This window comes from Oryzias melastigma, linkage group LG3 (assembly GCF_002922805.2).
Source record: "Oryzias melastigma strain HK-1 linkage group LG3, ASM292280v2, whole genome shotgun sequence".
Classification (NCBI taxonomy): domain Eukaryota; kingdom Metazoa; phylum Chordata; class Actinopteri; order Beloniformes; family Adrianichthyidae; genus Oryzias; species Oryzias melastigma.
This window is the reverse complement of record NC_050514.1, coordinates 6,664,199-6,678,009: the sequence shown is the minus strand read 5'-3', so window position 1 is coordinate 6,678,009 and position 13,811 is coordinate 6,664,199. Positions and strand designations below refer to the sequence as shown.

General features: G+C 42.0%; 2 protein-coding genes across 4 annotated transcripts in view; both read left to right on the top strand.

Moving 5' to 3' along the window:
- LOC112161124 (CD82 antigen) overlaps positions 1–2,490 on the top strand; it is a 38,011-nt gene extending 35,521 nt beyond the window's left edge. For all 3 annotated transcript variants that reach the window (XM_024296140.2, XM_024296141.2, XM_024296142.2), the window contains exon 9: positions 1,725–2,490. In XM_024296140.2, the coding sequence (XP_024151908.1) occupies positions 1,725–1,802 (78 nt within the window). In that variant the 3' untranslated portion in view covers positions 1,803–2,490. The remainder of the gene's footprint in view (positions 1–1,724) is intronic.
- A 5,656-nt stretch (positions 2,491–8,146) lies between these two features.
- pole3 (polymerase (DNA directed), epsilon 3 (p17 subunit)) lies at positions 8,147–12,809 on the top strand. Its single transcript, XM_024296271.1, has 4 exons — positions 8,147–8,212; positions 12,094–12,179; positions 12,254–12,372; positions 12,451–12,809. Exons 1-4 carry the CDS (start codon positions 8,147–8,149, stop codon positions 12,621–12,623), a joined length of 444 nt encoding a protein of 147 aa, XP_024152039.1. The 3' UTR covers positions 12,624–12,809.
- The last annotated feature ends 1,002 nt before the right edge of the window (positions 12,810–13,811 follow it).

The window sequence follows — 13,811 nt, the reverse complement described above, 5'->3', positions numbered from 1 at the left end:
AAAAGATCCAGCTGTTCACTTGTTAGGATGGTTATTTATTTTAAATCCCGCTGAACGCGCTTCTCACGTGCATCTGATCAGACTGTAAACCTGGCCGTGCATGTGAAGTAACACTGCGGCCCGCGCGAGGGGGCAGTGCGCAGTTCGGGCACGGCGTCACCCAAATGCTCCTTTTATCTCGACAAAAATGAATAAATGTAAGTAAATCCCAAAGGACCGCTGACAGAATCAAATGTTGGAATGGTTCTCCCTCAAAGGCTTCAGCAATGACTTGTACAATTCTCCCGAGCCGCCGACGCTGAAGTTGGCTTCCTTCTCACAGCGAGAGCGTTCCACTGTATTTTTCGAACTCAGACCACCTAAAAACAGGTCCTGTTCGAAAAAATCAGAAGCCAACTTCAGCCTCGTCTCGAGCCGGCGTTATTAAAGTAGAAGCAGTTTACATCCGCGGTCTCGTGTTAGAGGCGTGGAAAGAGATGGACGGTTGCAATAATCTCACTCCTGATTGGCGACAGTACTTCCTGTAGATTCCATGACTCAGCTATGACTCAGACCAATCGCTGAAGATTGTTTGCAAATGGCGGTATCCGTTTCAGGAAGTGACGGTGAAAGCGGCGGCCTACTTTCGCGAGGAGAGGAAGTAATGCATTTCCAATGGGGGACCTCATTGCTCGCTCAGTCCATTATTTTTACAGTCTATGGAATAAATAAAAGCAAACTGAGCAAATTTGTTATTTCAAAATGGCAGCCCTTCATATGACTCAGTACTCTTGAAGTAACTCTCAGTTTGGTGACCCCTGTTCCAGAGCTGCAAGCAGGTTGGAATGGGTGGAGGGAGGATTCAGGTGTGATGTGTAACATCATGGCTGTCATCAAAAATGAAAAAAGGAAGACTGTGGTGAGAGCTGCTGGTTTAGAGCAGAGCTGCTCACACTTTTTTGGCATGCAAGACTTGTGTGTGTATATATATATATATATATATATATATATATATACTAGGGCTGTCAGATTTGTCGCGTTAAAAACGCATTAATCCTTCATGTGCGTGACGCCGACAATTTTTTTGACGCATTAATCGCGGACTTTCTCATACATCCCTTTCCACACCGCGCGCGGACGTCCCTCATCGCCCTCTAACTCACCGGCTGCTCTCATTAAATCATGGGCGGGTCTCCAACCACCGAGCTGCTAGCTAAAACCGGCCGGCGCTAGGACCTGGAGAGCTCCTGCACCCTAACCCGGCTCCGGTTCGCGTCCAGTACCACGTCTGGTGGTACCGGCTTTCGTCCGGCGCCGAGTCCCGAGAGCTGCGCACCCCCGACGTTCCGAACAGCAAGCTCACCGGGGGACGTTTTAAATGTTCTGGAGGTTTAAGCGTGATCCAGCCCCAGCATAGCGGTCTGTCTGCCGGCATATTCATGGCGTGAGCTCCGCTGGACACGTCGCTGCATCGAGCTGAAGCCAGAGAACGCGGCGGCAGTAACAGACTGTCAAACTATCCACAGAGTATCCCTCTTTTCTCAGTCTTTAATGTTTTAAAAAACAAAAGTTCATTGGAAATGATAAATCTCTATTTCATTTATTACTGCAGTTCAGCAGAGGAGGAAAAGATTTGGTCCTGACAAAAAATGAACATGAAAGTGTTATGGAAATGTTATTTTTGATGTTTTTTATTTTATTTTACTGAACGTTGATTGAAGTTTTGAATTTGTTGTGTCCAACAGTTGCTGGGGATGATCCTGTCCATCTGCTTGTGCAGAAACATTGGCACAGCTGATTACAGCAAAGTGCCCAGATACTGAGACCACCTCCTGAAACCCTGGAGAAGCAGATGGAAATTCTTCCTACCAAAAAAATGTCTAAATGTAAAATAAGTGTTTTTTCTACTAGCTAGGCTTTGTTACTGTGGACGACGGTGGTGGAGTTTTCACTACATGCTTAGTTTCCCATTAAAATTTGAAATGTTGTTTCGGTCTGTGAAGATAGAAAAATGTCTGAGACACTGGCTGAAATATTCAGCTGATGGACTTTATCCCTTTCTGCTTGTCGTTCTTTGTATACACGTTAAGTGATTATTTGTAAGAATCTGATTTAGTCTTCCAGCTCTCTCAATGGCAGCTGGATCCTATTTGAATTTCAGTCACATTTTTATAAATGTCCAATCATTGTTGAAATAGATGTATTCTAAAAGATTCCACACTTTTCTGAAAGCAGCTGATGGACATTGTTTTAACTCATTTTAGAAGAGAAAGCCTTCTTTAACCAGCCTTTAACTGCATTCATGCTCACATTTTTAAATGAATTGTTGGTCATTTGGTGACTTTCTCTTTGAGCTGAGGATTTTTTTTTGTCTTCCTGTAAAGTGTGTATGGAAACAGCCATTAACCTTATAATACCCAGTGGAGATTTACAGAGACTTCTGCTGTTGTGAAAATGTGATCATTTGTGTGAACTTACATTATGTAGTCAATAAACTGGTTTAAACTGTCAGCCTGTGCTTGAGTATTGAAGATGATGCTCTTTTGTCCTTTACTTGATATGTATTCAAGACATTCATGAGCAAACCTATTAAAGAGGAGCAGTTATGTCCAAAGTAAACTCTCCCTATGTTCAAATGTTGGGTGATTTGTGTCTGACGATGTTTTCACAGCCCAGCTCCACAAGGCTGAAAATGAAGTTTTATTATGGTCCACACACACAGAGTCACTGACTGCCAGGACCAAACTGTTTTTGCAGATAGAAGCAATTCTGTGACCCTGCCACATGCACAAAAAGGTACCACACTGCACACATCTAGTACCTGGTGAAAATGAATTTTGGGCAGAGTAAACGCCCAGCCCCCTTCCCCCCAAGATGATGACATAATGGCTGTCAAAGCTGTAAAAAATTGAATGGGCCAAAAATTGCTCATGCAGCTAAAAAAAAAAAATACACCAACAAACAAAAACACGCATGTTGAGGATATGAAAAGGAAGTTTAGAAATGATACTGGAATGGCCATGTGACCTGCAGCTTGGTGGCCATTTTGTGGCAGAGAGTGAGAATTGGCGATTTTTTTCAAAATATGGGAAAAGGAAATTTCACACACATGCCACCATCTTAAAGGGGCCCTGCCATGAAAATTCTACTTTTTGAGGTTTTGGATGCATTTTACTGTTCATTTCTCACTATAAAGAACCTCAAAATGGTATTTTGATCCGTTCATGTATTTAAGAGTAATCCTCTATAAAAACCTGCACTGTCTGCAGCAGCCCCTCCCATACCCACGAAACGAGCGGGTGGAAACGTGCTGATATAAGATCGATGCCAACAGCTCCCTCCAGGAAGAGTCTGCTCTGACAGCTCCGCCCCCAGACTAATGCAACACTCAATTTATCCCCTTATCCAGTGATGATCAGCAAAACACTTTCATTTTAGATGCAGAATACCGTATATCTTCCAGTTTTGTCCTGTCTTCAATAGTCGCGTTTCCATTAACTCTGAAATTTTGCAAATTGGAATTTCGATAATAATGGAAACATCACAATTTTGAAAAAACTGGCATTTTTCTAAAAAAGTTTTTGCGCTTAGAGGAGGTGGTATTTGGGATGTATTGAAACAGACATTTTTCACAAAACTGTAATGGAAACACTTTTTTCTAAATAAATGCTCTTCTCTTTATGAAGAATCTGCTCTGAGTGCTGCACAGTTTGCACACCGAGAGATCCCACAGCGTCACAGCTCTTTAGAAACTGTGGTCATACGGAATCACGTAGCTCCTCCTCCTTTCCTCATCACTTCATCTGCAGAAGCACGTTTGCAGCTTGGAGCCTGAAGTCTCATGAGCGTGAGAGCCGTGACAGAAACTTGAATGGAAGTTGTCGTGTTTTCAGACAGAAAAAAGGTCCAGATTCTTTCCTGTTAGAATGTTTTTTCTTTTAACCGCTAAACAGGCTTCTATCTCTTCTGAGTCGAGCTGAGCTGCACGCCCCAGACAGAGCTGTGACATCACCCAAATGCTCCTTTTAGTGAATCAAATAAAAAAAACACTTGTTCTCGTTCATCGCCGTGTTTTTAATGACTTATTGCGTGAGTTGGTTTGTGCTTTATCGCAAAATGATGATTTAATGGAAACGGTCTCATTTTGAAACTGTGTTTTTTCGAAATTCCTAGAATTTCCATAAAGTTTTGCGCAAATGTGTCATGGAAACGCAGCTAATGAATATCAGCTCAAACAGGTGTTTGTTACTTAACGCGCGTCGCTCCTTTAAGACCGCCCTTAATAACTTGTGTTTTTCATATGACGTCACCGATTTCACAAAGTCAAAATCGAAACAATACGAACGTTTCAAAACATTTATTTATGACTCCATTGTGGTCTGGTGGTAAAAATGTGGATGGTTTATTTAAAAAAAATACATTGAAATATGTTTTTTTTTTTTGAAAATTGTTCGACTGCAATGCATTGTGGTCTATATTCACTAATCTAGTGAGCATCAATGCACGCTCATTTTTCGCAAAGACTTCTATGAAATCTCGAGTGCACTCGATTTTGGAATTAGTAGATATGGACAGCACTAGAAAATGGTGAACGCACTATATAGAGTGTAGGGGGGAATTCAGACATAGCTATAGAGTTTTTTCTTAAATTGAGAATTTGCCCCCCTCCACATGTTTGAAAAATCACCATGGAAAAAAAAAGGATGATGACATCATTGCAGGAGAAACTGTTGAAAATGGAGCCAAAATCTCCTGAGGAGCTTCATTAAAAAAACAAGACCAAAACCACGTGCTGGGGATCTCCAAAGGAAGTTTTGAAATTATTATTGGATGACCACACAGCCTGCAGGGTTTTGTGGCAAATTGTGAGATTTGGCGATTTCCGTGTTTTTCCACAATATAGGATGTTGGAGTTAAAAGTTGTGGATGTATGGATTCCTGGTGAGAGATGAACAAAATGAAATAACAGGATATGAACGTACTAGGAATAATGCCATGGTTAGCAGATAACCTCCGTTCAGGGCTGAAAGTAAGCCGGTACGGTCCAATACTGCACAGAAGTTCTGGCGGAGGTACAATGTACCCCCTGGAATACTAGCTGTGTGTTCAGTCTTTGCTTTTTACCACACATTCAAAAGCAGCTGATGCTGCTAAAACTGTGAACCAGGCAGGACTTTATCTCTTAACTTTAGCATCTCTGTGGTTTTTAGAGTTTTCATTAGGGCTGCCATAAACAAGTATTTCAATAGTCGTCTAATCACAGATTATTTCTTGATTAATCGACTTATCGGGTCATCCTTGAACTGGATATACAGCGCCTTGTGAAAGAATTGAGCTCCCTTGAATTTTTTTCAACCTTTTGCCACATTTCAAGCTTTAAACATAAAGATATCAAACTGTAATTGTTTTGTGAAGAATCAACAACAAGTAGGACACAATCATGAAGTGGAACGAAATTTATTGGATATTTCAAACTTTTTTAACAAATAAAAACAAAAAAATTGGGTGAGCAAAATTATTCAGCCCCCTTAAGTTAATATTTTGCAGCACCACCTTTTGCTGCGATTACGGCTGTAAGTTGCTCGGGGTTCATCTCGATCAGTTTTGCACATTGAGAGAATGACATTTTTGCCCATTCCTCCTTGCAAAACAGCTCCAGCTCAGTGAGGTTGGATGGAGAGCGCTTGTGAACATCAGTTTTTAGTTCTTTCCACAGGTTCTCGATTGGATTCAGGTCTGGACTTTGACTTGGCCATTCTAACACCTGGATATGTTTATTTTCTAACCATTCCATTGCAGATTTAGCTTTCTGTTTTGGATGGTTGTCTTGTTGGAAGACTAATCTCTGTTCCAGTCTCAGGTCTTCTGCAGACTCCATCAGGTTTTCCTGCAGAATGCTCCTGTATTTGGCTCCATCCATCTTCCCATCAATTTGAACCATCTTCCCTGTCCCTGCTGAAGAAAAGCAGGCCCAAAGCATGATGCTGCCACCACCATGTTTGACGTTTTGTATTGTTGCCAAAAAGTTGGACTTTTGTTTCCTCTGACCAGAGCAGCTTCTTCTACATGTTCAGTGTGGCTTGTGGCAAACTTTAGTCGACTCTTTTTATGGATGTCTTTAAGAAATGACTTTCTTCTTGCCACTCTTCCATAAAGGCCAGATTTGTGCAGTATACGACTGATTGTTGTGGACAGACTCTCCCACCTCAGCTGTAGATCTCCAGTTCATCCAGAGTGATCATGGGCCTCTTGGCTGCATCTCTGACCAGTCTTCTCCTTGTTTGAGCTGAAAGTTTAGACGGACGGCCGGTCTTTGTAGATCTGCAGTGGTCTGATACTCCTTCCATTTCAATATTATTGCTTGCACAGTGCTCCTTGGGATGTTTAAAGCTTGGGAAATCTTTTTGTATCCAAATCCAGCTTTAAAGGTCTCCACAACGGTATCTCTGACCTGCCTGGTGTGTTCCTTGTTCTTCGTGATGCTCTCTGCGCTTTAAACTGCCCTCTGAAACTATCACAGAGCAGGTGCATTTATATGGAGACTTGATTACACACAGGTGGATTCTAATTATCATCATTAGTCATTTAGGTCAACATTGGATCATCCAGAGATCCTCATTGGACATCTGGAGAGTTTGCTGCACTGACAGTAAAGGGGCTGAATAATTTTGCACGCCCAATTTTCCTGTGTTTTATTTGTTAAAAAAGTTTGAAATATTCAATAAATTTTGTTCCACTTCATGATTTTTCCCACTTGTTGTTGATTCTTCACAAAAAATTACAGTTTGATATCTTTGTTTGAAGCCTGAAATGTGGCAAAGGGTTGAAAAGTTCAAGGGGGTCTAATACTTTCACAAGGCACTGTAAAACACACATCTTAACCATAATTAGCTTTAAACTTGAAGTGTTTGAGCTACATGCTAACTATATAAAGTATTTCAAAACCTATAGACGCATATAAATACTCAAAATATTTGCTCACTGAGGACAATTTAGCCCGGGTAAATCATGAAGTCGGAGCCTCAGGCATTGAGTCAAATGGTTTTACTACCAGGTAGGAAAAAACTAGGGCTGGGCTGAAAAAATTGATTAATCAATTTGAATTGATCTAAGCTTAAAGATCAATAATCGATTCACAAAAGATGTAAATCGATTTAGCACAAAAAGCGACAGTCCACTAGCTTGATGCTAACATTCAATAGAACGTCTCATAGGATGGCTAATGCGAATCTGAACATCTTTATTTACTTACGGGCATTCTTTTTTGAAATTCATCCATTCAGTCATTCATCTTCCTATCCGCTTCTTCCCTGTCGGGGTCGCGGGGGTGCTGGAGCCTATCCCGGCTACTGAAGGGCGAAGGCGGGGTTCACCCTGGACAGGTCTCCAGTCTGTCTCAGGGCCTCAATCACACACACATTCACTCTCACATTCACACCTAGGGGGAATTTAGAGTCACCAATTAACCTATGAAGCATGTTTTTGGACGGTGGGAGGAAGCCGGAGTCCCCGGTGAAAACCCACGCATGCACGGGGAGAACATGCAAACTCCACACAGAAAGGTCCCAGCCGGGATTTGAACCAGGACCTTCTTGCTGTGAGGCAAGAGCGCTAACCCTCTAAACAAATGTGTATAAATGTGTAAAATCAAAATTGAATTGAATTGAAGAATCGAAAGAATCAGAAAAAATCTGAATCGAATTGATTGAGGCTCTTGTGAATCAAATCGTTTCTGGAAATTATAACCAATACCCAGCCCTACAAAACAACTTTGTTTTTTGGTGTTCCAAAGGTAGTATTTGATCATATAACATTGCCAAATGCATTTTCAAATTGCATGATGAATTTGCAAGTTGATAAATGCATAATACTTTAAATAATGGCTCAAATAAGCTTCCATACTGAAACAGCAATGTTTGATTTTCTGTATGTTCAACATTTGTCAATAAAGTTGTAAGTGAAAAGAAGAAGAAAAAAAATCCTGTGATGACGTACTTCCGGGAGGTTCGCGGGAAACGTCTCAAAATAAAACGGCTTATGTTTCCGCCAGCACTTTTAGGCTGAATCTGACAGCACGTGTCCATATTAGCGCGCGTGCGAATCCAGGCAATCACAGAGGAGAGCTCAGAGCGGAGCAGAGTCGCATGTTTTCCGCGCGGGCGGAGGAATGGCGGAGAAACCGGAGGACCTGAACCTTCCTAACGCGGTCATCACGCGCATCATCAAGGAGGCGGTGAGTTTACCCGGGAAGGTGTTCACGAGGCATCGCCAGAGGACGAGGGTCGGAGCTGTGGACTCACCCGAACGATCTTTACCGAGCCACGGACAACTTTAAATGTCTGAAACCCAAACAAAGATGGCGATCGCTCTGTCTGCTTTTCGTTCATTGAAACTCAAAATTCTAAGCAGCAGTTTGTTCACTTAAGGTATTCAATCTGTGTTTGTATAAAACTTATTTTAGCGTTTCATATGTTTGCTTTCACTACTTGTATAGTGCAAAAAAAGTAAAGTAAAAATCAAAAGTAATTCGTTCGCAGGGTTCTTGGACCCTGGTACACAGAGGTTTGCACTCGGCCCTCACAGTGAGAAGATGTCTTCTCTGTGGAGTTTATATAGTTCTCTGGTGCGTGCATACTGAGACCCATCTCTCTGGTCAATTCATAGATAGTAGCCTATATTATCATCAGACAGAGCGGGTGTGACGTCTTCCACTGCCTGACCTCCGGCTTCAGCCCACTGAAGCCAATGCAGTTTCCATTTTTCCATGATGCAGGCGCCACCATTAGGAGCCAGCTGATGGTAGGTGGGTTTAAGATGACCCAGTGCCTCGGCTTTTGTTGGTGAGACCAGACAGCTGCAAGGGGGGGAAAGGCACCGGAGATGAAGGTTAAGGCTGAGACTGAACAAGAACCTTAAACCCTTGAGCTATCTTAAGGGGTCAAGATGACCCAAGCCTTACGTTGACGTGTTATCCGTCCTCTGCCAAATGTGGATGAAGGTGGACAGGATTTTATATCTGCCATGTACACTCAAACTAACTAACACAATCAAAAATCATTAAAAAGGATAAATAAACAAGGTTATGTGGGCTCCAGATGACCCCAACGTCAACATACCCAGGATAGCACAAGGCTTACCAAGTGATGGGCACTTTGATTTTTTTCTCTGGAGCCTGTTTACATGCTGACAAACATTTCCTGAACCCTAAGCTTAATATTGTTGTGAATCTAAATAAATAATCTAAATAAAGATTGGTGGCTGTTTACACAGTCAGGCTGAGTTAAGAAAAAAAATAAGACGACAATCTTTTGGATAACATGCCCCGAAGTATTTTCAGAAGTATAAGACGTCTTTAAATCTCCAGAATGAGACGATCGGTAGGTGAACGTAAACGGGTTTCGTACGAACAAAACTGCATTTCTACACACTCTCTGTGCACAGCGTAAAACTCTGAGACTGTTTGTCAGTCCCAAATGTTTACCCGCATTCTTAACAGCATACGTACATTATTAAAAGACGTGTTACGTCTGAAATAGCATTTACGAAATGCTAGCATAGTCTTTAGCGCTTTTATTTACAAATTCCAATAAAATAAATCTTTTTTACTCACCTTTTGCTCCTTTATGAACACAGTAGCCTCATCTGGTTAGCTTAAAGAACGGAAAAAGAAACGTAAAGAGGACAATTTTGTTCGTTTCTCTCCGGTTTGCAGGACTCCGGTGTGCTGCTAGAGCTAGCTGCAGAATGTTGCTCACGGGCCTCCGTAGTTCTGAGTTCTTTCTCAGAATTCTGAGAAAAAATTCAGAATTTTTCATGGGGGTTTTTTTTTTTTTTCAGTGGCCCTAATCCTCTTCCGTACATAACACATGCAACAGGTATGCTTAGTTTACTTACCAATAATATAAGAAGCCTTTCCTTAGTTGTTCTGGCTGGATAAATTGACTTCATCATTGAATAAGTTAGTAAATACATGCAAAATTGGCAGACGTTTTCTAAAACAAATATGAAAACTTGGCTGTAAAAAAAACTTGATCTCAAATTATTAAAGTTTTTAGGTCCATATAATGTAAACTGCTTATAGCCCATATAAATGGGTATAAGTGATTCAATCTTGGTAGCTCTACATTGAAAATTGAGTGAATGCAAGTTTGTTTTTTTTTTTTGTTTTTTTAACGACATGTATTTTTTTTCACAAACTGAAAATTTATGGGGATGGGGTTAGTAAAAGTTATGATTTTACTTAACTAATGTTAGAATATACTTATGTGTTGGGTACTGCTATATTCTCAACAAAATTACAAAGAGATTGATGTATAATACATGCAGATTTACTATTAAATCAGCTCTTTAGGGTGAATCAAAAGCCGAATTCTTACCTAGAGGCTCAAAATTTCCATACAAAATTGTCACCGGACATCTTCGGAAGAACTCGCTGGTATGACATCATTTCTAATTGCAACCACTGAAACTGATGCTCATTTAAAAGAACACAACTTTGAGCTCTTATTCTAAGGATAATGGTAAGCAGGTAGTCAATAATTTGCAAGCAGCAACAGGATTAATCTGTGTATTCAAATTATTTTGTCACCAAAATATAGTCATTTTGTGCTACTTTTCAGCAAACATCAAGGAAAAGGTCACTTAAGGTCTAGTAATACACAATTTTTGGTGTTATATTCTAAAACTACACAGTTTTTTCCTATAAGAAAAACACAAGACATTGCATGTAAGGTACCCATTTATTCCACAGTATTTTTTTCACACTGATGTCACAAAAACGAAACTCAGACTTTCAGCCTTGTCTTAGAAGATGTTATCTTGTTGGATACACCTCAAGTGTTTTCCACATACCGGTCTCGCTGTGTACCGTGTGTTTTATTATTGAGGCCAAAACCAAACAATTCTAACTGAAGAACATTTGAATGTGGCATCAGATTCAGCATTCTGTGGGTATGAAAGGCTGATTTTGTCAGTAAGTTATTCCAAGTTTATCAAACAGACATGAAAACATAACAGATGAGCAGCACCTGGACACCGCTCCTTCAGGTGGGTAGTAGACGGTCAGGTGTTGCAGGTGAACATGGTGAGTCTCAAAGTGTCATCAGTAGACACAGAACTACTGTCAGAGTTTGTGACAGAACCAGGAGTGGAGATCCATCTGTGACAGACCACAACCAGGACCAGAACCTGAGGACCTCAGACCCGGTTTAGCAAATCCACACAGCTGCAGGCCGGTTACCAGATATGAGGGTTCTAGGGTTTACAGATGAACTGTTCACAACCGACTGAACTTTGGAATGACAGACGACTGCTGCAGGAGATCCACTGACACCAAGACACCCCAGTGAACGTCTGCAGTACAAGACCATGTGGCCTGGACAATGCAGCAGTGGTCTACCGTCCTGTCCACTGAGTGTCGGGTCACCTTACACAATGTTGGTGTGGAAGACGAGGTGTGTGTTAATTTTCATCATCAGCACACTATATTCATTGGTAGTCTTTGTAAATGATCATTCATCAGGTTTTTACTTTGGTAAATGGGGGAGGTCATATTTGCTGTTGGGAAAAAAAAGGTAAAGAGGAGTAGGACTGCCACGTGGACTAATCGACTGTTAAAATTGTCAATTAGTTGACTCGTCAGAAAAAATAATCAGTGATTAGTCGACTATTAAAGTAATGGTTTGTGGCTGCACTAAAGAGCGGTGTCCTCATTGCATTAAAATCCACAAGATTGGATGTCCTTCACCATATATTCTATTTTTGACGTGGCCTTCGAGTAAAGCGGAGTTGGGAGACGGTCCATTCAATGGTTTTTCTCTTCCTGGAGTGGATCACTTTTATTCCAAGTGTTTCTTAACAGAACCAGCAGTATAGTTTGATGCACATTTTTTGTTTGACTGTTGTTTGTTTCCCAGCATGCTTTTCTTCAAAGGGAAGACATGGTGGCGCTATACCACTACACCTAATGAGTTTGCTCATGCTTTTCTCATCAGTTGTGGGCTTTTCGATTCTTTTTGGCACAGATCTGCCTGCAGGTCTCTGGTTCTCTGAACTGTTTTGTTTCTGCTGCCCCAGTTATGACTCTGACTGTCCTCCATGCTCTGTTTCCCCCAGCTTCCAGATGGGGTGAACGTGTCCAAAGAGGCGCGCAGAGCCATTTCCCAGGCTGCCAGTGTCTTTGTGCTGTATGCAACCTCCTGGTGAGAAGCCCCCCATTCACACAACTGCATCCAGCACTTTCTGTTCTGAAATAAAAATCCTTTTCTGCTTTTAGCGCCAATAATTTTGCACTGAAGGCCAAACGGAAGACTTTAAATGCTGGGGATGTTATGGCAGCGATGGAGGAGATGGAGTTTGAGCGCTTCCTGGAGCCTCTCAGAGCAGCTCTAGAAGGTGAGGAGCAGAGGAGCACAAACTGCATCATTGCTTATTTCTGCTGTCCAACAACTAACAGTTGTTGTTCCTCAACAGTGTACAAGAAAGGACAGAAAGGAAAGAAGGAAGTATCTGAGCAGAAACGCAAAGAAAAAAAGCAGGCAGACGGTGAGCATGAAAAGAACAAGGAAGATGAGGAGGGAGAGGATGAGGAAGAACAACGTATGGAAGAGGAGCCCGAGGAGGGCGAAGAGGAGGTGGAGAACTGAGGACCTGCTCCTCACGGGGATGGAGCTGACATGAAAGCACAGATGTCCAGCAGCAGATCAGACTCTGGTTTTACAGACTGTTAACCTGATGGTTCTGGCAGTCTCCTCCCCATCAGTCAGCGGTTTGTCACTGACGTTCCATGATTCAGTCTTTTGTAGTTTGAATAAATGTTTTGTATGCAAGTAGAGCGTGCAGGTTCTTGAAGCACAGGTGAAGGGAGGAAGGAGACCTTCCATCCTGACACTTTCACCCGATCAAGCTCAAGCACCACCTGGAATCAGTTTAGTAGATGACAACCCAAAACCACATGCGCCTGTGTGGGGGTTGACCCAGATAGTTTTGAGGTTGTCCGGGCTCATGAAGGGTCGTAGAGCATCCCAAGCACAGGGGCACAGGTGTGTCTCAATTGAGGCCCGCTGAAAATAGTTGTGCATATGGCAAGTGTATTGTCAAGTATTCATACAGTTTATGTGGTGCACACATTTTTGACATGGTAACGCTGTCATACAATGCCATCATGCCACACTAATCATTATCAGCAACTACCCTTAAGAGCACGCGCGAGCTCCCTCCTCTTCCTGATCATTGACTGTAAAAATAATGGACTTCTCGATCCATGAGATCCCCCATTGGAAATGCATTACCTCCTCTCCTCGTGAAAGTAGACCACCGCTTTCACCGTCACTTCCTGAAACGACTATCACCATATTGCAAACGTCTGCAACCCATCTTCAGTGATTGGTCTGAGTCTCTGTGAGTCATAGCTGAGTCATGAATCTATAGGACGTTCTGTCACCAATCTGGAGTGAGTTTATTGTGAGTGTCCGCCTCTTTCCACGCCTCGACCACGAGACCACGGATGTAAACAGCTTCTTCTTTAATAACACCGGAGAATCGTACAAGTCATTGTTGAAGTCTTTGAGGGAGAACCATTCCAACATTTGATTCTGTCAGCGGTCCTTTTGGATTTACTTACATTTATTCCTTTTTGTCGAGATAAAAGGAGCATTTGGGTGACGCTGCTGCAGAGCGGCGTGCCCCCCCCCCTCGCGCCGCAGCTTGTCACTTCACATGCGCTGCCACGTTACAGTCTGATCAGATGCACGTGAGAAGCACGTTCAGCGGGATTTAAAATAAATAACCATCCTAACAAGTGAACAGCTGGATCTTTTTTCTGTTTGAAAATA

Bases quoted from the DNA above. Each gene is read 5' to 3' on its own strand.
- pole3 (XM_024296271.1), top strand. From the start codon at position 8,147: ATGGCGGAGAAACCGGAGGACCTGAACCTTCCTAACGCGGTCATCACG. The intron at 8,213-12,093 runs GTGAGTTTACCC...TGTTTCCCCCAG, and splicing joins CGCGCATCATCAAGGAGGCG to CTTCCAGATGGGGTGAACGT. The intron at 12,373-12,450 runs GTGAGGAGCAGA...GTTCCTCAACAG, and splicing joins TCTCAGAGCAGCTCTAGAAG to TGTACAAGAAAGGACAGAAA.